Raw genomic sequence first — 24,169 nt, 5'->3', positions numbered from 1 at the left:
CTTCATCCCTCTTCAGTTTGAACACCCACTTAAGGGTGATCGCACAATGACCATGAGGGAGATCAGCGAGCTCCCAGGTGCGGTTCGTCTCAACCACGTCCATCTCCGACTGCATCGCGGCACGCCAAGCCGCATGTTTCTTGGCCTCCGCGAAAGACCGAGGCTCACCATCGTCGCATGCAAGATGCAACTCTCCTGCCAGAATGCGAGATGCAGGGCCTGGCACCGTCGGGTCGATGAGAAGGCCCTCCACCCTTCGATACCGCAACGGCTCGCCGTCGTAGCACGCGTCGACGCGCTCCTCGTCGCGGGACAGAGGGGTCACGAGCTCCACTGGGTCGTGCTCGACACGAGCTGGTGTCGGAGAGGACGTTCCCGGAGAGGGTACCGTCGGTGCTGGAGTACGTGGTGGCGAAGAGCTCGCTGTAGCCGGAGTCGTGGCTGGAGTGCGTGGTGGTGAAGAGCTCGTTGTAGCAGGAGCTAGAGAGTGTGGCGCTGGAGTTGGTGGAGACTTGGGGGCTGGGGTAGACCTGCTCGGAGAAGAGTTGCCTACTCCCCCAGCTCCCTCAAATTGGACGTACTCGATGGTGAAGTCGTACGTCGGAGTCGTGCCGTCGTCCACCGCCTTGTCCCACGCCCATCCTCGCCCTTCGTCGAACACTACGTCGCGCGCCGTGCGCACACGCTGTGTTCTTGGGTCAAGAATGCGGTAGGCCTTCGAGCCCTCCGCGTAGCCAATGAACACCCCCGGGGTGCTCCTATCGTCGAGCTTGCTGATGTGGCCAAGCTCCATGGTGAACGCGAGGCAGCCGAAGACCCGTAGGTGAGAGACCGCCGGCTTGCGCCCATGCCAAGCCTCGTACGGTGTCATCCCGTTGAGAGCCTTGGTGGGCGAGCGGTTGAGGATGTAAACCGCTGTCACCACCGCCTCTCCCCAGAAGACAGCTGGCATTCCTCTCTGCTTGAGGAGAGCCCGAGCCATCCCCACAACCGTCTGGTTGCGCCGCTCGACGACGCCGTTCTGCTGCGGGCTGTACGGCGCGGAGTAGTGGCGCTGAACGCCCTCATCCGCGCAGTACGACGCGAACTCAGCCGTCGTGAATTCGCCGCCGTTGTCGGTGCGCAGCACGCGCAGCTTGCGGCCGCACTCCGCCTCCGCAGTGACCTGCACACGCCTGATGGCGTTCGCAGCCTCTCCCTTGCTGCCAAGGATCATCACCCACATGTAGCGGGAGAGATCGTCGACGAGCAGCAAGAAGTAGCGTCGTCCTCCTGGTGTGGCTGGTGTCACCGGGCCACACAAGTCCCCATGCACGAGCTCAAGCCTCTCCTTGGCTCGGAAGCTCGACTGCTGGGGAAAGGGGAGCCGTCTCTGCTTTGTCAACACGCAGACATCGCAGAATTGCTCCACATGGTCAAGGCACGGCAGGCCTCGTACCATCTCCTTGGCACTGAGCCGCTTCAGGGCCTCGAAGTTAAGGTGCCCAAAGCGCTCGTGCCACTGCCATGCCCCATCGTCTCGACGAGCAGCAAGACAACAAGGTTGTGCCACCTTCACATTGAGGATGTATAGCCGATTTAGACTCCTGCGTACCTTGGCAAGAAGGCGACGAGAGGGATCCCAAATCCTCATGACTCCGTGCTCGACCTCCACGCGTGAACCGTTCTCATCCAGCTGTCCCAAGCTGATGATAGAGTTCCTCAACGCGGGGATGTAGTAGACTCCGGTGAGCAGCCTGTGCTCACCAGACGCGGCGGTGAAGACGACTGAGCCAGCGCCCTTGATCTCTACGCCGGAGGCGTCCCCAAACTTGACGGAGCCTCGGACGCTAGAGTCAAGCTCGGTGAAGAACTCCCGTCGGCCGGTCATGTGATGAGTGGCGCCGGTGTCGAGGCACCATCCTTCGATCATGTCTTTGCTGGAGCCGTCGCCGAGGAAAGCGCGTGCTTTCGACTCATCAAGGTGGAGGAGTGCCGCTGCGGCCGGTGCCGCTGGAGATAGCTCGATGCTTGCATGTGCCAGGAGCAGGGCCTCCTCCTCCGCCTCCGCCTATGCGACGTTGGCCTGGCCACGTCGTGGCTGCCGACAGTCCCTGGCCCAGTGGCCAAGCTTGCCGCAGTTGTGGCAGCCGTCGTCTCGTGCCGGCTTCTTGTTGCCGACGGCGCCGCCTTGGGCACCTCCACGGGCACCACCCTCAGCATGTCCTCGCGCCCCGGCCTGGGCGCCTCCACGCGCCTTGCGCGGCTTGCCGCGTTTGCGGCCTCGTGTCGAGGGGAACTCCCCCTTCTTCTTGTCACCCTGGCAGGCCTCCCACTGCTCCCGAGTGAGATGTAGCTTCCCGCCGATAGTGATAGGCCCAGAGAGAGCCTGTGGTTCGTCGCCGTCGACCACCTTGAGGCGACCAATCGCCTCTTCGATCGTCATCGTGGAGAGGTCTAGCAGAGACTTGATCGAGCGAGCAATCTGCCTGTACTTCTCGGGGATGCAACGGAAGAGCTTCTCAACAGCTCTCTCCTCATCGTAGGTGTCGTCGCCGAACTGCACCATCTTCTGCAACAGAGTGTTGAGGCGGAGAGCAAAGTCATCAACATCTTCACCTGGCTTGAAGGCCAGGTTCTCCCACTCCTTGCGAAGTGCCTGCAGTGTGGTCTTGCGGGCACGATCGCTGCCGATGCGGGTCGCAGCGATGGCGTCCCAGGCCTCCTTGGCAGTCCGCTTCTGGGAAAACGAAAACTGCATCTCGGGCGGGACTGCAGCAATGAGGGCATCCAGCGCCCGCCGATCCTCGTGGTAGTCGACGTCGTCGTAACGAACTGCTTCCCACATGTGGCGAACCTGGAGCCGTACCCTCATCACCGCGGCCCACTCGACGTAGTTGGTCTTGGTGAGGGTAGGCCACCCACCGCCGGGACCGATGTCCCTGACAATGGCCTGGGCCATGCGGCGACCATGGTACCGATCTGGGGAGGGAGAGTCGCGCCGCCTGTAGAGGCCGCGATCTCCGTCGACTCGGTCGCCGCCGCCGGGAGCACCGTCGGCGTGTCTACGCCCGTCTAGGCTGCCGCCGCGTGCGCCCTCGCCTGGAGCGCCGTCAGCGCGTCGGCGCCTATCTGGGCTGCCGCCACGCGCGCCCCCATGGGGATGCGCGGCTGCCCACTGTGCCGCCTGCTCTCGCGCTGCTTCCCTCGCCAGCCTGAGCTCTTCGTCGGTGTTGTCGTCAACAGAAGCAGAGCTGCCAGCTCTACTGCCGCGCAGAACCTCGAGCTCTGTTGCCGCCGCACGTGCAGCATCCGCCGCCTCCGCTGCTTCTACTTCCGCTCTCGCCGCTGCCAGTTCCGCCGCCGCCAACCGTGCTGCCCTCGCCGCTGTCGCTGCAGCCGCTGCTGCTGCTCGCTCGCGTTCTTGTGCCGCGGCGACCTCGGCCTCCTGCTGGCGCCGCACACTCGAAGTGGCCGAGCGTAGGGACATGGTGGGCTAGTGAGGGGTCGCTGCGTGTGGAAGAGGCTGTCTCAGACGAAAGGCTGCTCGTCTGAGCAGGGGAGGAAGGAACAGTTGGAGCTCTTGCTGCCGACTGAGTGTGGGGAGAGGTGCGGGAAGGAGATGAGCACGAGATGTTTAGGCTGCAGGATAGTTTGGCTCTGATACCAATTGTAAGTAGAGGGACTCTAACTCTCATCAAGAGGATGACACTATGAGTTGGGGCAATTTTCTGTTTATTTCCTCAAACACTACACAATGTCATACCCTTAGAGGGGTTGGGGACACATATTTATAGCCCTAGGGGCTGCACTACCACACCTTCTCACACACACTACACAACAGGATTGTCCTCTAGATGCTAAAGAGACTACAGAGGACAGTCAAAAGCGACTGTTGTCCTCTAGATGCTAAAGCGACTACAGAGGACAGTCAAAAAGCGACTGATGTCCTTTAGATGCTAAAGAGACTACAGAGGACAGTCAAGCTGTCCTCTAGATGCTAAAGGACTACAGAGGACAGTCCTCTAGATGCTAAAGGACTACAGAGGACAGTCAAAAGCAGGCTGTCCTCTAGATGCTCAAGACTTATTCCATCACTCCTGCCCCCGGGGACCCACACCTCGACGACGTGGTCCCCGCCGACTGGTGGTTGGGACAACGCCACCCTCGCTGCTGCCTTCAGCACCATGGCGATGACCCCTCCCCCCTCCGACTGGGCGATCGACTCCGGTGCCTCGTACCACACCACTCCCACGACAGGCACGCTCTCTCGCTCTCACCCCCCTCCCCTCTCACCCATCCTCGATCGTCGTTGGCAACGGTTCCACTCTGCCAGTCACCTCAGTAGGTGCCTCGGTTCTCCCTGGGCCGTTCTACCTCAACGATGTTCTCGTAGCTCCCCACATCACTCATAATCTTCTTTCTGTCCGTCGATTCACCACTGATAACTCCTGTTCCATCGAGTTTGACCCCTCTGGTTTTTCTGTGAAGGATCTGGCCACCAGGACCCTTCTCGCCCGCTGTGACAGCTCGGGGCCGCTCTACATGCTCTAGCCCTCCACCGCCGGCGTGTCTCCACCTCCTGTCCTGGTCTCCACCACCTCCTCCACCACTTGGCATCGTCGTCTCGGCCATCCAGGACCCGACGTCATGACCAAGATTACCAGTAGTCTCGATCCTTCATGTAGTAGGGGACATTTTGAGGGTCTCTGTCATGCTTGTCAGTTAGGCCGACATACTCGTCTCCCATTTACTACTTCTTCTCGGGCTGAGCAGGCTTTTGACCTGGTTCACTGTGACCTTTGGACCTCGCCTGTACTCAGTCTTTCTGGTTATAAATACTATTTGGTGATTTTGGTTGATTTTTCCCATTTTCTCTGGACTTTCCCACTTCGGTTGAAGTCCGACACATTCCCCACCCTCACACATTTCTTCGCCTGGGTATCCACTCAGTTTCGTCGCCCGGTCCGTGCTCTGCAGTGTGACAATGGTCGCGAGTTCGACAACAATGCCTCCCGTTCTTTCTTCCTCACTCATGGCGTCCAGTTGCGTCTCTCGTGCCCCTACACCTCTGCACAGAACAGCCGAGCCGAACGCATGATCCGCACCACCACCAATATGCTCCGCTGCCTTCTCTTCCAGGCGTCTCTCCCTGCCAGCTACTGGGCAGAGGCCCTGCACACTGCCACCCATCTCCTCAACCGCCTTCCCTCGAAGGCGGTGCGCCACCCTACCCCTCACTTCGCCCTATACGGCACGACCCCTTCCTATGACCACCTTCGCGTGTTCGGCTGTGCCTGCTACCCTAACACTTCCGCTACCGCCCTTCATAAGCTTTCTCCTCGCTCCACCCGCTGCCTATTCCTTGGCTACTCTCCTGACCACAAGGGGCATCGGTGTCTGGACCTCACCTCCCACCGCATCATCTCTCGTCACGTCGTCTTCGACGAAGATGTGTTTCCCCTTGCTGGATCCAGCCCACCCACCGATCTCGACTCCCTCCTCGAGTCTGATCCGATTCCCCTCCCACCCCCGGCGCCTCGTCTTGCGTCGTTACCTGCTCCTCGTGTGGCCACGCCGCCACCGCGCACGACCTCTTCCGCGCCACGCGCGGCACCGTCGACCCCGCCTGCGCCACGCACGGCCCCGTCGACCCCACCTGCGCCACGCGCGGCCACGACGATCATGCCTGCGCCACGCACGGCCACGTCGATCATGCCTGCGCCACGCGCGGCCTTGTCGACCACGCCTGCGCCACGCGCGGCCCCGTCGACCACGCCTGCGCCACGCGCGGCTCCGTCGACCCCGCCTGCGCCACGCGCGGCTCCGTCGACCCCGGCTCGCTTCGCCAACCCCGCCCTCGTCTACCATCGTCGCGGCCACGCCACTTCCTCGGCGCACCCCGACTCGGGCCCGTCGACGAGCGCGGCCCGATTCGCCGACCCCGCTGTCGTCTATCACCGCCGCGAGCCGACCATACCCGACGCTCTCGACGTTCCGGCGGTGCGCTCCGAGTCATCCATATACCACCCGGTCGCCATCCACCGCGACCCCGGGCACGTCCACCCGATGGTGACTCGGCGCGCCGCTGGCGTTCTTCGCCCCGTCGACCGGCTGATCCTGGCTGCTGCTACGTCCAGCACTCCACCCGACGCTTCCCCGGTGCCCTCCTCCGTTCGCACTGCCCTCGCCGACCCACATTGGCGTCGTGCTATGGAGGAGGAGTACGCGGCCCTCTTGGCCAACCACACCTGGGACCTGGTGCCGCGTCCACCAGGCACCAACGTGGTCACCGGCAAGTGGCTATTTCGCCACAAGCTGACCTCGGACGGCTCCCTCGACCGCTACAAGGCCCGTTGGGTCCTTCGGGGCTTCACCCAGCGCCCCGGAGTGGACTACGACGAGACCTTCAGCCCTGTCGTCAAGTTCGCCACTGTTCGCGCCGTCCTCTCCCTCGCCCTCTCCCACGACTGGGCGATCCATCAGCTCGACGTCAAGAATGCCTTCCTCCATGGCACTCTGACGGAGACTGTCTACTGCAGCCAGCCCACCGGCTTCGTCGACGCTGACCGTCCGGATCTGGTTTGCCGGCTGAATCGGTCCCTGTACGGCCTTAAGCAGGCGCCACGGGCATGGTACAGTCGCTTCGCCTCCTACCTGGCCTCCATCGGCTTCGTCGAGGCCAAGTCGGACACGTCCCTGTTCATCTACCGGCGCGGCGACGACACCGTCTACCTCCTGCTCTACGTCGACGACATTGTGCTCACGGCATCCACCGCCGACCTTCTACACCGCACGATCGTCGCCCTTCAGCGGGAGTTCGCGATGAAGGACCTGGGGCCCCTACACCACTTCCTCGGCATCACCGCCGAGCGCCGGCCTCAGGGTCTCTTCCTCCACCAGCGCCAGTACGCCATCGACATCCTGGAGCGGGCTGGCATGTCTGACTGCAAGCCCTGCTCCACGCCTGTCGACACTCAGGCAAAGCTCTCTGAGGACGACGGGCCTCTGGTCGCCGACGCGACGTCCTACCGGAGCCTCACCGGCGCACTCCAGTACCTCACGTTCTCCAGGCCCGACATCGCTTACGCCAGTACCTCACGTTCTCCAGGCCCGACATCGCTTACGTCGTCCAGCAGGTGTGCCTGCATATGCACACTCCGCGAGAGCCCCATCTCACTGCGCTCAAGCGGATTCTGCGCTACCTCCGCGGCTCCCTCGACTACGGCCTCCTACTCCGCCCTTCCCCGACGTCGGAGCTCGTGGTCTACACCGACGCTGACTGGGCTGGCTGCCCCGACACGCGCCGGTCCACCTCCGGTTACGCCGTGTTCCTGGGCGCCAACCTCGTCTCTTGGGCCGCCAAGCGGTAGCCTGTCGTCTCTCGCTCCAGCGCTGAGGCCGAGTACCGTGCCGTGGCCAACGGTGTGGCAGAGGCCTCCTGGCTGCGCCAGCTCCTCCACGAGCTCCACAGTCCCCTCCAGCGCGCCACCCTCGTCTACTGCGACAACGTCGGTGCGGTCTACCTCTCCACCAACCCCGTGCAACATCAGCGCACGAAGCACGTAGAGATCGACCTGCACTTCGTCCGCGAGCGTGTCGCTGCCGGTGACGTTCGGGTTCTCAGCGTCCCCACCACGCTGCAGTTCGCCGACATCTTCACCAAGGGGTTACCGTCGAGTGTATTTTTAGATTTTCGATCCAGTCTCAACATCTGTACAGGATAGAGTTATGACTGCGGGGGGTGTTAGACTACCCGTCTAGGGTTTGGGGTGTTCCCCTTGTAATTACCGTATCACCCTCACTGTAATGGGCCTGACCCATATACTGAGTTTATTAATACTACTCCCAACCCTGCTTAGGGTCATGGGTTCACTATTCTACACGCTTCACCTGTGGTGGTGCCGGAGTGGGTGTGGTGTTCTGTGGTGATGTCGGAACAGACCCCATATGTCCAGTCTTCATTTCCACCGATTATATAAGAAATGACAAATATGTTCGCCATTGGTACTGTAGGTGGGCTGAATGGAATGGGAAGTACAGAGATGATATTCGAAGATTTATTAAGGTACTGTATGATCAGAGAATCAAAGTTGGCTTAGAAGTTAGAAAGTAGAAGTATATACTGTAGTACACATATCATAGGGTTATATTGATTCCATGATGGAGATGATTCTTATGCTAGTTTATCATTTTTTTAAAAGTATGCTAGTGTATCATTTATTTGGCTCATAAATTTCAATCCACACATTCTCATTTAACTGTTACATTGACCACCCCTTTGACGATGTACTGATGCTTAGCTCTGTACTTTGGTTGTGCTCATTTTTTTAATTTAGTAGGTTGTGCTCATCTTCTACAGAAAACTGAGTCTATTGTGGAAGCAGTAGATGTTGAGAAAAACAAAGACATTCCTTGAATGTGGTGCAAAAGTCTTCAATGATCAAAAAAATCCTACAAAAGGGCCTCTAGCATGGGATAATGACATCAAAACATTTAGTAATGTACTAATGTAGGATTTACCTTATTAGGGAGATATACACCTGCGAAAGGGCCTCTAGCCGAGTGGTTAGGTGGTTTGAGTAGCACTCCTCAGGTCTTGGGTTCGACTCCCCATGAGAGCGAATTTCAGACTGTGGTTAAAAAAAAATCCCTCTTCTGTCCCACGCCAAAGCACATGTCTAAGGCCTGGTTCTGGTCGCAGTTGTTTTCTCACATGGGCTACGGTGTCGCTGTGTATGGGTGGGGCAGGGTTTGGGGGTTTTCTTGACCTGCGTGAGAAGGTTTTCTTTATATAATGCCCTGGGGCTGTCTTACCCCCCCCACCCCCCCACCCCCACAAGTCGAGGGAGATATACACCTTACTTGGAAATGGTATCCTGAAACTATCTTAGCAACTTTCAGAAAATGGACAACAGGGGTTTCTGAATCCATTCAATTTATTATATTTTGAGATCACCGCTAGTTTTTCCCAATCACTTATCATCTACTTTTAGGGATTGATGGTATCACCAAATTAGAATCTTTCTATTGAGTCTATTGCAGACTGCAAGTCTTATGGACAAATCATATTTCTCGCTAAAAAGCACACAATTGTGATCCACATCATCATTAAAAGATTATGAAGGGATAGAGTACTACTGGATCAAACTGGCTGAATTATATTGCTTATGAACACCCTTTTCCGTTTCATGCTTCATTTTCATAATTCCATATCCATTTATACACAAAGTGACCCACGTAGTAGTGGGCTGCTTGTGCTAATATTTAGCAGGAAATGATTATCTTGAAGGATTATTTGACAGATAATTGACATTAAGTTTCTCAGGACCTGTGCTTCACCATATTACATGGACCCGTGCAGTTTTTAAACAAGAAACGGGATATACAATCAAAAGGCTAACAATTTTACACATCAACGGGTTTAGACTAATTTAAACCTCAATGTTCAAAAGAGTCTTTTACACTCTGTCTGAATATGTGCAGCATTTTGATTTGTGATTCATCTGTATCTCTCTAACTCTTATTCTCAATCATGAAAGAATGATCTTTGACCCGATGTCACTAAACATCTGCAGGGAGATCCTGGTATGAAGGGGGTGTTTGCAACTCGTGTTTCTGGTTCTGCAGATCTCTACCAGGTGCTTTTGTGCTATTTCTTTATTGGCATGTTGGTTTAGCCATTACTGACAATATTACTTTCTTGGTTACCCTTTTTAGTGCTATAAGGCTATCTCCAGCAACTTACTCATTCCTATACCTATATTCAAACTTCACTATGTGAACAATGCTGTCTACAGTATAAAACAATGCAAAACAATGTTTTGGGTGACCATATAAGTGAACTGTTGGACACAGTCTAACTTCATTTTGAGACCTCCAAGAAAAGGGTGTACAAGAGTACAAGGGGAGAAGAGTCCGCCCCCACACTAATACACAAAGAAAACTACAGCCCACAGCTCTCCCTTTGAGAAAGAAAACATGACCCACCAGAGGGCAAAATCAGCCACTCCAAATCCAAGATCGACCAGAAGATCCTGTAGGCTCAAATTGGTGCAGCAGTAATCAACACCTATCATATTTCTTGCAAAATGATCAACATGTGTGGAATTTTAGCAGCAATGGACTGTATACCTCCAAATCTGCCTATAGAGCTTTTTTCATTGGAGCGGAATCTTTTGAGCCCTGGAAAAGAATTTGGAAGAGCTGGGCAGCCCCTAAGTGTAAGGTCTTTGTTTGGCTGGCCATAAACAATAAATGTTGGACAGCGGACAGACTCAAAAAAAGAGGGCTTGATCATCCTGAAAATTGTGTTTTATGTGACCAAGAGGACGAAACTGTGCAGCATATTTTATCTAATTGCGTCTTCACAAGACAGTTTTGGCATAGTATCTTAACTCCAATTGGTCTCTCTTCTGTGGGTCCTAAAAGAAGAGATTCAGACTTTGCTGAATGGTGGAGAAAGGCTTCATCCAGGATTCCTAAGAGCAAAAGAAAGGGATTTAATAGTATGGTAATCCTTGGGGCTTGGAGTATTTGGAAGCAGCGAAACAGGTGTGTTTTTGATGGTGCTCGACCCTGCCTTTCTACCTTAGAAGACGGATTTAAGGACGAGATGAGATTGTGGGTTGCTGCTGGAGCCAGGAACCTGCACTCTCTTTTCAACCCTGGATAAAGGAAAGTCTTGAAGCCTATTGAAAGACTGGGGTGTTAGTGGGTTGTATGTGTCTGTGTTGTGTGTTTTGTGGGTGTGAGTGTGTGTTTTTGTTTTGTGTGTGTTCTGTTTGTCCCGGGCCTCAGACCTTTTTTCCTCTATTTTAATTCAATGATACGCAGCCCTCCTGCGTATTCGAAAAAAAATATTTCTTGCAAAATGGGCTCAAATTGGTGTATTTTAATTATCTACTGAAACTAACTTGCCCTGTTTAGAGCTATCAACCATCAATACTGATTTCTCTTGGGTCCACTTGTTTAAAGGCAGCATCTGTATAGCAAGCAGTGGCGAGGGATGAAAACGGTCGGAAACGGTATTTATTCGGTAATCAGTTTTTTAGTCGTTTTTCTTTGATTGCGAATAAATAGGATATAGAATATACAATACAAATTTGTATTCTTGTTTTTAACATCCAGCTTGTTAAGATTCATAAAAGGTAAATCTCAAATTCATCATATATTTTCTTAAATAATAGATATAAACTTCGGTATGGATTCGGAAACAAACTCGGTATTTTTTTCAACTTTTTGTGTTGTAGAGAGCAAATAATACATAAAACTATTTATGTAATATTTTATTCATATTTATACTAATGTGCTTGATAACATAAGAAAAGATCAACATCAAATTTTATACGTATATATTTTTAAATATTAAATTTGTTCTAACAGTTCGGATTACCACTTTCATCCGTGGCGTAGACAAGGGGGGCTGGCAGGGGCCATGCCCCCCCCCCCTAACAAAAAGGAAATTTTCCTTGTACCTTTATATCAATAGCTAAAATAAAAGAGTTATTTTTATAATAAGTTAAAATTTATTATGTACTTAGTGCATATATGTATTAGTTGTTATGACTATTGTATATTGTATATATACACCTATTCTATTTATTAACATTACAACTGTAGTTATATATGTGGGAAACCCTAACCCTATCTTGGGGTTGGGTCATGTATTAATAGACATGAGTTAACTGGGTCTGACCCATTACACAGGGGTGAGAGAGTAATTACATGGGGAGAACCCTAAACCCTAAACGGGATTCTAACACCCCGCAGTCGCAACTCTATCCTGTACAGATGTTGAGACTGGATCGAAAGTCTAAAAATACACTCAACGGTAACCCCTTGGTGAAGATGTCGGTGGACTGCAGCGTGGTGGGGACGCCGAGAACCCGAACGTCATCGGCAGCGACACGCTCGCGGACGAAGTGCAGGTCGATCTCCACGTGCTTCGTGCACTGATGCTGCACGGGGTTGGTGGAGAGGTAGACCGCGCTGACGTTGTCACAGTAGACGAGGGTTGCGCGCGGAAGAGGCTTGTGGAGCTCGTGTAATAGCTGGCGCATCCAGGAGGCCTCTGACACGTCGTTGGCCACAGTGCGGTACTCGGCCTTTGCACTGGAGTGGGAGACGACGGGCCGCCGCTTGGTGGCCCAGGAACACGGCATAACCGGAGGTGGACCGGCGCATGTCGCGACAGCCGGCCCAGTTAGCGTCAGTGTAGACCACGAGCTCCGATGTCGGGGATGGTCGCAGTAGGAGGCCGTAGTCGAGGGAGCCAAGGAGGTAGCGCAGGATCCGCTTGAGAGCGGTGAGATGGGGCTCCCGCGGGGTGTGCATATGCAAGCACACCTGCTGGACGACGTAGGCAATGTCGGTTATGGAGAAGGTGAGGTACTAGAGCGCGCCGGTTAGGCTCCGTTAAGACGTCGCGTCGGCGACCGGGGGTCTGTCGTCCTCAGAGAGCTTCACTAGAGTGTCGACATGCGTGGAGCAGGGCTTGCAATCAGACATTCCAGCCTGCTCCAGGATGTCGATGACGTACTGGCGCTGGTGAAGGAAGAGACCCTAGGACCGACGTTCGGCGGTGATACCGAGGAAATGGTGGAGGGGCCTCAGGTCCTTCATTGCGAACTCCCACTGAAGGGCGATGATCGTGCGCTATAGAAGGTCGGGTGTGGATGTCGTGAGCACAATATCGTCGACGGTGTCGTCGCCGCGCCGGTAGATGAAGAGTGGCGTGTCTGACATGGCCTCGACGAAGCTGATGGAGGCCAAGTAGGAAGCGAAGCAACTGTACCATGCCCGTAGCGCCTGCTTGAGGTCGTATAGGGAGCGGTTCAGCCGGCAGACCAGATCTGGGCGAGCGGCATCGACGAAGCCAGTGGGCTGGCTGCAGTAGACAGTCTCCGTCAGAGCGCCGTGGAGGAAGGCATTCTTGACGTCGAGTTGATGGATCGCCCAGTCCCGAGAGAGGGCGAGGGAGAGGATGGCATAGACGGTGGCTAACTTGACGATAGGGCTGAAGGTCTCATCATAGTCCACTCCGGGACGCTGGGTAAAGCCCCGAAGGACCCAATGGGTCTTGTAGCGGTCGAGGGAGCCGTCCGAGGTCAGCTTGTGGCGAAAGAGCCACTTGCCGGTGACCACATTGGTGCCTGGTGGACACAACACCAGGCCCCAGGTGTTGTTGGCCAGCAGGGCTACGTACTCCTCCATAGCACGACTCCGGTGTGGGTCGACGATGGCGGTGCGAGCGGAGGTGGGGCCATGGAGGTGTCCGGAGGAGTGGAGGAGGCGCGAGTGGAGGCATCAAGGCCGCACGTGGTACAGGCAACGACACAAGGCGGGGCGCCTGGGGTGCAGGGGTAACCGGATCAGACTCAAGTAGGGAGTTGAGATCGGTGGGTGAGGAGAAGCCAACAAGGGGAAACACATTTTCGTCGAAGGCGACGTGACAAGAGATGATGATGCAGTGTGAGGCAAGGTCAAGACATCGATACCCCTTGTGGTCCGGGGAGTAGCCAAAGAAGATGCAGCGAGTAGAGCGAGGAGATAGCTTATGGGGAGCGGTGGCAGAAGTGTTAGGATAGAAAATACAACCGAACACGCGAAGGTGGTCGTATGAGGGGGATGTGTCGTACAGGACGAAGTGGGGAGTAGGGTGGCGCACCGCCTTCGAGGGAAGACGGTTGAGGAGGTGTGTGGCGGTGTGCAGGGCCTCTGCCCAGTAGCTGGTTGGGAGAGAAGCCTGGAAGAGAAGGCAGCAAATCATATTAGTGGTGGTGTGAATCATGCGTTCGGCCCGACCGTCCTGGGCAGAGGTGTAGGGCACGAGAGACGCAACTGGACGCCACTGGTGAGAAAGAAAGAAATGGAAGCGTGGCTGTCGAACTCGCGGCCATTGTCACACTGCAGTGCATGAACCGGGCGACGAAACTGGGTGGATACCCAGGCGAAGAAGTGTGTGATGGTGGGGAACGTGTCGGACTTCAACCTATGAGAAAAAGTCCAAGAAAATGGGAAAAATAATCCAAAATCACCAAATAGTATTTATAACCAGAAATACTAAGTACAGGGGAGGTCCAGAGATCATAATAAACCAGGTCAAAAGCCCGGCAGTTGGGAGGGAGGTGGACAAAAAAGAAAATGAACCTATCTCTATACCATATGGGAAACCCTAACCCTATCTTGGGGTTAGGTAATGTATTAATAGACATGAGTTAACTAGGTCTGGCCCATTACACAGGGGTGAGAGAGTAATTACACGGGGAGAACCCTAAAGCTTTGTTTGGATACTCTAGTATTGGACTCAATCCACATGTGTTGAAGTGGATTGAGGTATAAATTAGTTTAAGTTACACTCCAGCCCACCATAATATAAGTGGATTGAGGTTAATACTAGAGTACCCAAACTAGGCCTAAACGGGATTCTAACAATATATGTGTTGGCCCCCCTAAGGAAAAATTCTGGCTATGCCTCTGATAGCAAGTAACATAGAAGCTAGTGAGATGCCATTTGAAATTATAAAATCAGTTGTCGATGCTATTTCCTGACATTTCCTATTTCCTTATGGAATTTTTTGAGGCTTTATTGACGAGTTCTAAGATTTTATTGGCTTGAAAAGCAGCAATAGTTTCCTTTTCCAACAGTCATTTGTGAAATGAAGCATCATGATGTCTTGGTTGTCAGGTGAACAATCGGAAGCCTTACCATAGTGTGAACTTTGTAATTGCTCATGATGGATTTACTTTATGCGACCTTGTTTCGTATAACTCCAAGGTAACTGTAGCAAACTGTGCAGTCTTATATTCAATGTGTCTTATGTGTTAACATTCCTCTTTTGAATAAAATAAAAAATCATCCAGCACAATGATGCAAATGGAGAAGGTGGTCGTGATGGGTGCAATGACAACTACAGCTGGAACTGTGGCATTGAAGGTAAATACTTCGCTGAATACCAAATTTAGTTTGTATATCGGAGTTATCAAAGGTTGGGAGATCTTTTTTTTCACACTGCATAATACTGATATATTTGAATGAAGAATAGTTCTGTAAAGTTGTTCAAAATAATTAAGTGCCATTTTAAAAAAATGCCTGAATAAAGTAATCAGGAGAATAGTGAACTTTGAATGTGATGGGTCAGTGTTTGCATAGTTTATAAACAGAACTGAAAAGTTACTCGTATTGTTGATGCTTATATGACGTGATTTAGACAAGTAACTATACGTGTATGACTTTTCAAACTAAAGCATGGAGATGTTTTTCCATTTAATTTTACGTAGTGTTACTAAAATTTCTGTTGTTGCCATATTACAGGAGGAACAAATGATTTGAATGTGTTAAGTCTTCGTTCTAGGCAAATGAAGAACTTCCATGTGGCATTAATGATTTCCCAGGTTTGTATTATCGACCATAGTTACCTTTTACGTGTAACTGAGTATAACTTGATGAATTACATCATATACAATAGGGCACTCCAATGATGCTGATGGGAGATGAATATGGTCACACGCGTTATGGAAACAACAATAGCTATGGACATGATACTCACATAAATAATTTTCAGTGGGGCCAGGTTACATATGTTAATTTTCTGTTAGTAATTTATTTAGTGATGCATGTAACAGCGTTATGCTAATGTCCTATCCAATTAACATGTATGTAGTTGGAAGAAAGAAAGGATGGCCATTTCAGGTTTTTCTCAGAGATGATCAAGTTTCGTCATAACCATCCTATACTGAGACGAGACAGGTTTCTCAACAAAGTAAGTTCAAAGTTAGTGTGTCCTTAAGTGTTATTCTTATAATTGTTATTCTTAAGTGTTATTCTTATAATTCCTTTTGAACCGTACGAAAGGATATGGAGAACCTGGGCGCCTCCTAAATGTCGGTTTTTTATGTGGTTAGTTTTTTTTTTCGAACACGCAGGAGAGCTGCGTATCATTGAATTAAGAAGAAGGGTCTAAAATTAGACCAAATACAAACACAACAGAAAAAAAGAAATAAAGAAGAAAAACGAAGAAAGAAAGAAAATAAACAAGGCCTACTGGACTCTCTACTAGAGCCCTACAAGACACCTGGAATGGGAGCTGTAATAAGGGCAAGATGCTTGGCCCCCGCAAACTTCCAAATAATAATTTCTTCTTCAGCTCTTCTAATAGCCCCCTCCAGGCTAGGTGTAACTCTATCAAAAACACATCCATTTCTATGGTTCCAGAGAGTCCAAAGCCCAAGGGTAATCAAGGAATTGAGCCCTTTTTTAGCAATTCCCTGAACCAGCTCACTGCTACCGCTCCACCATTCCATTGCTTTAGTTTCTCCCACCACAGGAGCAAAGGCGGATAAGTTGACCTGTCCCAACAGCTGAAACCAAAAACTCCTAGCAAAAACACACCCCACCAAGATGTGATCTATAGTTTCTTCCTCTTGGTCACACAAGACACATTTGTCAGGATGGCTAAGTCCTCTCTTCTGCAGACGATCTGCTGTCCAACATCTTCCAAGATCAGCAAGCCATAAAAAGAATTTACATTTGGGAGGGGACCAGGTTTTCCAAATAAGATCCCAATACTTAGCCATGGTCGACCCAATGAAGAGGCCATTATACGCTGCTTTCGCTGAATAAATTCCATCATTAGCGAACCTGAAAATATGCTTATCCTCCCTGTCTGGATAAAGCTGGACATTTTGAAGTTCATCCCAGAGATCAAGCAGATCGGCAAAGACACCTACTGTCAAGGCCCCTTTAATATCAGTTAACCATTTTCTGTCTGTCAAGGCCTCAAGCACAGTTCTGTTGTTCCTAATCCTTTTTGGCACCGCTGCAAGCAGCCGAGGAGCAATGTCTTCAATATTCTTTCCGTGGACCCAACGATCTTGCCAAAATAAGGTTGAAGACCCATTCCCAATGTTAGTGAGCAGGGCAGTGTAGAAAAAGGCCTTTATTTTGTTGGATATCTGCAAGGGCAATGAGGCCCAAGGCCTATCCGGATCTGTTTTGCGCAGCCACAACCATCTCATTCTTAAGGCCCATCCTAGTTCTTTAAGACTAGAAATCCCAAGTCCACCAATTTCCAGAGGTCTACAGACTCTTCCCCAAGCTACTAAACAATGTCCTCCTCTGACCTCTTTCCTTCCACGCCAGAGAAAACCTTTTCTGATCTTGTCAATAGCTTTGAGCGAGGCTGTGGGTATGTCAACTGCCATGACTAGATATATAAGCATGCCAGTCATCACATACTGAACCTGCACTCTTCTGCCTGCCCTTGTCATGAGATCCGCTTTCCACCCAGAAAGTTGATCAGCCACTTTGTCAATAATGGGCTGCATCTGATTTTTGGACAGCCTTTTTAGAGACAAAGGCAGACCAAGGTATTTGCAGGGGAAAGACGAGAGATCGCAGGGGAGCCAATCATTGAGGGTGACCAGCTCTTCCTGACCACATCGAATTGGATACACACTGCTTTTCTGAATATTAGTTTTTAATCCTGAAGCTTCTCCAAACAGATTCAGAATGCCTAGAACAGTATGGATTTCACTCTCCCTTGGGTGGAAGAATAGAACTGCGTCATCAGCATAAAGCGAAATTCTGTGGTGTAGTGGTTTGGAGGAGAGAGGCTGAAGCTGTCCCTCCTCATCCGCTTTAGCCACCATACATCCAAGGATGTCCATTACTAAAATAAAAAGCATAGGGGAGAGGGGATCCCCTTGCCGCAGTCCTCTCAAATGGTGGATGGTGTGCCCCGGAACTCCATTGAGTAGAACCTGTGTGGAGGCAGTTGCTAAAAGGCCACACAAGGTATCTCTCCAAATCTGCCCAAAACCCAATTGCTGGAGGACTTCAAGCATAAAAGGCCAAGATACAGAATCAAAGGCTTTAGTGATGTCAAGCTTTAAAAGAACCCTTGGTTGGCCTTGCTGGTGAAGCAATGTAGCAGTCTGCTGGACCAACATGAAGTTGTCTTGGATGAAACGGCCTTTAATAAAGGCACTCTGCCTTAGAGACACTAGATCATGCAGTCGCTGGGACAATCTGTTGGCCATCAACTTGGTGACAAGCTTAGCAATGCTATGTACCAAACTGATAGGTCGAAAGTCTTTTACCTCCTCAGCCCCCTCCTTCTTAGGGATAAGGGTAACAAATGCAGTGTTAAGTCTCCCAAACTGCTGAAATTTTCTGCACCAAATTGCAGCAATAACAGCCATCACATCCCTTTTGATAATTGGCCAACAAACCTTATAAAATCTACCTGTGTACCCATCAGGCCCTGGAGCCTTGTCTGAAGGAAGCTGCATTATGGATTCCAGAACCTCATTTTCACCAATCTGCGCATCTAAATCAGACAGGTCATGTGAAGGTAGACCCAGGTAATCCAAATCAACAGTCAAGGATCTGTCCTCCTTGCAGCCCAGAAGCTTGAAATAAAACTCATCTACCGCTCTGGCCTTCTCGCCGTGGTCAGTGAATGTGTGCACCCCTGAAACAATCTTGGCAACAAAGTTCTTCCTTTGCCTGTGCCTAGCATGCATATGAAAAAGTTTGGAGTTGGCATCGCCTTCCTTAATCCAACTGATTCTGGACCGAAGGCGGGCAATAGTGCGCTTGAGGGAGGCAAGGGCTAAGGAATGCTTTTTAAGACCTCTCAAGAGCCAAACCTCCAATGGTGACAAGAGTCGAGAGTCTTGGGCGATCTCCAACTGATGAAGAATTTCTCTAGCAAGTGCCAACTGGGAGGACACATGGCCAACCTTCTTAGCACTCCATCCCTGCAGAGCCTTGGCAGTTGATTTCAATTTCAGATCAAATGTCAGGAAAGGGCAGCTTCTTTCACTAACTGAATTCCAAGCTTCCGAAACTACATCTTGGAACCCTTCCAATTTTGGCCAAAAGGATTCAAAATGAAACCGACGCTTGCCAGAACACATACTGTTAAGCCCAAGAATCAGTGGGCAGTGATCTGAGTCCTCTGAAGCAGCACTTTGAAGGAGATGGTTAGGAAACAGTGCATCCCAATCGGTAGTGCATAGAACTCTATCCAGTCTGACCAGTGTTGGTGAAGTTTGATGGTTAGACCACGTATATTTGCGACCAACAAGGGGAGTATCAATCAGGCCAACATCATTGATAAACTTTCTGAAACGACCCATCATAGTTCTATTAATATTATCATTATTCTTGTCTTCAGCCTTGTAGATGAGATTAAAGTCTCCCACAATTACCCAAGGCTCAGAGCAGATGCTTCTGATATGCCTCAACTCTTGGAGAAAAAGGATCTTTTCAGTATTACTTTGAGGTCCGTAGACACAGGTCAGCCACCAAGACTGCCCAGTAATTCTCTGAAATTGCAAGGAGATACTATAAGAATCCACTCTGTTAAGCCCTGTCACCTTGATATGCTTTTTCCATGAAATCAGAATTCCCCCACTAGCACCATCTGATGGCAGCATTATATACTGATCAAAATCTGCTCCCAAAATAGTCAGCATCTTTCCTCTGCTGATTTCCTGCATTTTTGTTTCCTGAAGACAGATAACGTCTGCACCACAAGCATCAATGCACGTTCTAACAGAACATTGTCTAGATGCAGAATTCAGACCCCTTACATTCCAGCTCAAGATTTTTTTTGGATCCATTACAAACCACTTACATCAGCGACCTCTAAACGACAATTTAACAGGCACTAATGCCAACACTGGTACTTCCCAACTTGAGATCATCTGGCACCACCCATCCAAAAAAGGACGCCAGCGCCTCAATATGTGAAACAGGAAGTTCAGTGGAGAACACTTTCAGATAGTCTTCTCTGGCTTGCTGGGTGACTGCCCCAGGGTCCCCAATCACTTTCAAGGCCTGCATGACTTTCTTTGTGGTTCTTGAAGATAAGTCCATCTTGTCAAATTCAACTCCCACGCCAGCAATTCGACGGCTGCGGCGTGGGATAATTTCTGCAATTTGGGCATTTTTCAACGTCATAAAAGGGGGGTCCCCTGGTGTTGCAAGAAGGCCTGAGATCTTTTTGGAAAGTTTATCCAGGAATTGTTTGTTCATGGGCTGTGTACTGTTTGTTTGGGTCTCCTGTAAAGCTGACTGACTATCATCAGTAGTAACTGCCAGGCTGACCTCTCGCGCCGTGGGCACTGCATTTTCATCAGAGTCCGTGCCTGGAATTGCTGGTGCTGGCAGAATACCAGAGACTTCTTCCACAATTTGTTTAAGGAATACCTCTTTTTTGGCTGTTACAGGGTCCGTGCCTTCCATCTGCAGGGCTGGAATAATATTATTTTCCGTTGTTTCTTCAGCAATTTCAACTAGCGGCTTATTATGCTTCTTTTTTTGGGCATCTTCTGGAAATCCTCCAATTTCACCCAGAAAGCTTTAAAAGAACCCTTGTGTTTGCGCAGGTTTACTTGGTCGAATGGGCATGCCTGCCCTACTTTAGTCAGATTGGACAGGGTGTTTTGTACTGCTGATTGGGAAGATTTATTTCCAGATTGCCTTCTCCAGAGTGCTGCTACTCAAGATTCGGATCACTGCCCTCTCTTGTTGGGCCTGTGTGATATTAATAAAAGGAAAGGGCGCTTCCATTTTCAGGCCTTCTGGGTGAAATTGGAGGATTTCCAGGATGTTGTGGCTAACGCATGGAGTTCGATTCCCGCAGGCCAGTGCCCTCTTGTTCGTCTTTCCAAGAAATTACAGGCTACGGCAAAGGCTTTGCAGCGTTGGAGTGATAATAAAGTGGGGGATTTAAAACTACAGCTTGAAATGGCTTGGGAGCTCCTTCATAGACTGGAGATGGCTCATGACAGCAGAACTCTATCTCCAAGTGAGGATTGGTTAAGGCGTACCCTTAAGAAGCACATCTTGGTGCTCTCCTCCTTGTCGAGATCTATAGCCCGTCTTCGGTCCAGAATTAATTGGTTGAAAGAAGGGGACGCTCATACTTCCCTGTTCCATGCTCAGGCTAGAATAAGAAAGAAGAAGAATTTTATTGGCTCATTATCTACAAGTGAAGGGCTTATTTTGACATCACATGAGGATAAGGCTGATGAGTTGTTCCATTTCTATGATGCCTTGCTCGGGACTGTTTTGGGGAGAGAAAATTCTCTTAATCTTGATGCCCTGGAGATGCCTTCTTTCAATCTCAATGAGCTAGATGTGCCTTTCTCAGAGGAAGAAGTTTGGGGTACTGTAAAATCTATGCCGTCGGATAAAGCTCCGGGCCCGGATGGTTTCACCGGCCGTTTCTACAAGGTTTGTTGGGTAACAATCAAAGCTGATGTTATGGCAGCGATCTCTTGTGTTTGGGCTCGGAAATTTAGGAACATGGGGCTGCTCAATTCAGCGTTTATCACTCTTCTGCCTAAGGTTGAGGGTGCAACCCAAGTGAAAGATTTTCGTCCGATCAGCCTTGTCCATAGTTTCGCAAAGTTAGTAACAAAGATGATGGCCAACAGATTGGCTCGGCATTTGAATGATATGGTTTCTCCGAATCAAACAGCGTTCATTAAGAAAAGATTTATCTTAGACAATTTCATGCTTGTGCAGCACACTGCAAGGTTTCTTCATCGTCAAAGGCAAGCCCGCATTCTTTTCAAGCTCGACATTTCTAAGGCTTTTGATTCGGTATCTTGGGCTTTCTTGCTAGAAGTCTTGCAGAAGTTGGGTTTTGGGCAGATCTGGCGTGACATCATTTGTGGGCTGTTAGCCTCTTCTTCGACAAGAATTTTATTAAATGGTGTTCCCGGGGACTACATTGCTCACCAGCGGGGTCTTCGGCAGGGGGACCCTTTATCTCCAATGTTGTTCATCTTAGTCATGGACACTCTCAACTTGCTGATCCAGAGGGCCTCTGATGAAGGGCTGCTTCACTCTCTTTCCACGAACAGTTTGCAGCACCGATTCTCTTTATACGCGGATGATGCAATGGTTTTCCTCAAGCCGGTGCCTTCAGACATAAATCTGATTCTGGAAATCCTTCGGATTTTTGGGGATGCGTCCGGTCTAAAGACCAACGTTCAGAAGAGTAATGTTTTTCCTATCCGATGTTCTGAGGCGGATCTTGCTTGTGTTCAGGAGCTCCTTCCATGTTCCATTTCGGAATTTCCCTGTCAGTACCTTGGCCTCCCGCTTTCTCTTGGAAAGCTTAAGAGAAGTCAAATTCAAGCAATTGTCGATAAAACTGCAGCACAGTTACCTGGGTGGAAAGCTGATCTGATGACAAAGGCTGGTAGAGCCATTTATGTTCAATTTGTGATGACCTCAAGAATGATTTATGCTGCTCTGGCGTTGGACATCCCTTCTTGGGCTTTTAAAGCAATTGATAAGCTTAGACGAGGCTTTCTGTGGAGAGGGAGGAAGGAGGTGAATGGTGGCCATTGTCTGCTGACTTGGCCCAAAGTCACTAGACCCAAGGACCTGGGGGGTCTGGGTATTAGTGATCTTCGGATCATGAGCTGGGCACTGCGGGCTAGGTGGCCTTGGCTGCAAAAATCTGATAGGACTAAGCCATGGTCAGACTTCCAGATTCAAACTTGCGACATTGTGCAAAGCTTGTTGGCTGCGGCTGTTATCACTCATTTGGGAGATGGGTCTGATACTCTGTTTTGGAAGGATCGTTGGCTGAATGGCAAATGTATTAAGGAGGTGGCACCTGCTGTCTTCGGTATGGTGCCCAAGCGTATTGCTTCTAGACGCCTGGTCAAGGATGCCTTGCCTGATCTCAATTGGTTGGCTGATCTGAGAGGGGCTATTTCTGTTACAGCCCTTGCTAATCTCATGGACCTTTGTGACTTACTCGAGGGGATGGTTCTGCAACCGGATGTTCCTGATGTGCATACCTGGAGGTTCAGTGAATCGGGTGAATACTCGGCTAGTTCAGCTTACAGGGCTTTGCTTCTTGGCTCTGTTAGCTTTGAGCCTGCTGAGCGCATTTGGAAATCCTGGGCTCCAGGAAAGTGTAAATTCTTCCTCTGGCTTGTGGAGCACGATAGATGTTGGACGGCTGACAGACTTGCTAAGCGTGGCCTGGATCACCCAGAGTCCTGCCCTTTATGCGACCAGATGGAAGAAACTATCAACCATTTGCTGGTTCAGTGCAGTTTTGCAAAACAGTTTTGGTTCAGCCTTCTGCGGTCGGGTGGCTTCCAGGAGCTCTGCCCTTCCCATGATGACGTCTGTTTTGAAACCTGGTGGAGGAATAGTGCTGCCAGGGTGGGCATGCCTTTATCCAAGGGATTCAATTCTCTTGTCATTTTGGGTGCATGGACTTTGTGGAAGCATAGAAATAGGTGTGTTTTTGATAACTGTAACCCTAGCGCTGCGGTGGTGTTGGCAGCTGCAAGGGAGGAGTTGATGGGTTGGCGTATGGCTGGAGCCAAAGCGCTCTCTTTCTTTCATTTAGAAGAGGTGTCTTAGGTGTCTTAGTTGTCTGGGGAGTGTTTTTTGGTTTTGGTTTGCCAAATGTAACACCTTTGTACTGGGGTTTTTTCTCCCCATTTTATTCTTCTTCTTAATACAAAAATACGCAGCTCTCCTGCGTATTCAAGAAAAAAGTCCTAGGATGTTCAAGCGCCAGGTATCGTCATTTAATTAACATTATCTACTGCAATTTTACTGTATTCGTTACTTGGTCTGGCTAGCTTCTGTGCTGCTTCTATCTTGACTTCCCCTTTAGTTACCTTACAGTTGCTATGTCGCCTCCACAGGTGGATACCAACCTGGAATCACCAAAGGATATTGTCCCAGAAGGGGTGCCATTCACAGGTTCAGGGTACAGGATTGCTCCTTACTCTTTTTTTGAAGATTCAGTAGGGGAAGCCCCTACTGAGATTTTATTGAAAATGAAAAATGAAAAGGTTACAACTTAGCCTGGTTACAAAAGATAATCTGAAAGATCTAATTAAACAGTTACAAGCATTGGAGTAAGTAAAACAACTCTTATGTCTGTCACAAACTCAGCCAATTCGGGATGGAAGTGTCAAAATTCCCACGCGCTCTGTGGATGATCAACCGAAGCTCCTTACAAAATTCTTGCGTACAGTGATGAACTGAGGAATCTTTATTTGTAAACAGCCATTCATTGCGGCTTTTCCATATGCTCCATGTCACGAGAATAATAACCTCCATAGAAAAATGGACGTTAAAGTTGGTGTTTAAGGTAAAAGTAGAGATGGCCGCCCTTCCGTCTCCCGC

The 24,169-nt window shown here is 50.3% G+C and overlaps 1 protein-coding gene across 1 annotated transcript in view; it reads left to right on the top strand.

The window, feature by feature from the left end:
• The window catches only part of LOC103649172 (isoamylase 3, chloroplastic), a 66,898-nt gene extending 42,993 nt beyond the window's left edge, over positions 1-23,905 (top strand). The window contains 8 exon segments of the mRNA XM_035965422.1: positions 7,996-8,047; positions 9,558-9,620; positions 14,669-14,758; positions 14,845-14,917; positions 15,296-15,375; positions 15,450-15,554; positions 15,645-15,743; positions 23,683-23,905. Of these exon segments, the coding sequence (XP_035821315.1) occupies positions 7,996-8,047; positions 9,558-9,620; positions 14,669-14,758; positions 14,845-14,917; positions 15,296-15,375; positions 15,450-15,554; positions 15,645-15,743; positions 23,683-23,844 (724 nt within the window). The 3' untranslated portion in view covers positions 23,845-23,905.
• The last annotated feature ends 264 nt before the right edge of the window (positions 23,906-24,169 follow it).

The sequence above is a fragment of the Zea mays genome, chromosome 2, assembly GCF_902167145.1.
Source record: "Zea mays cultivar B73 chromosome 2, Zm-B73-REFERENCE-NAM-5.0, whole genome shotgun sequence".
Classification (NCBI taxonomy): domain Eukaryota; kingdom Viridiplantae; phylum Streptophyta; class Magnoliopsida; order Poales; family Poaceae; genus Zea; species Zea mays.
Note: the sequence above shows the minus strand (reverse complement) of the source record. Positions and strands in the feature narration are given on the sequence as shown.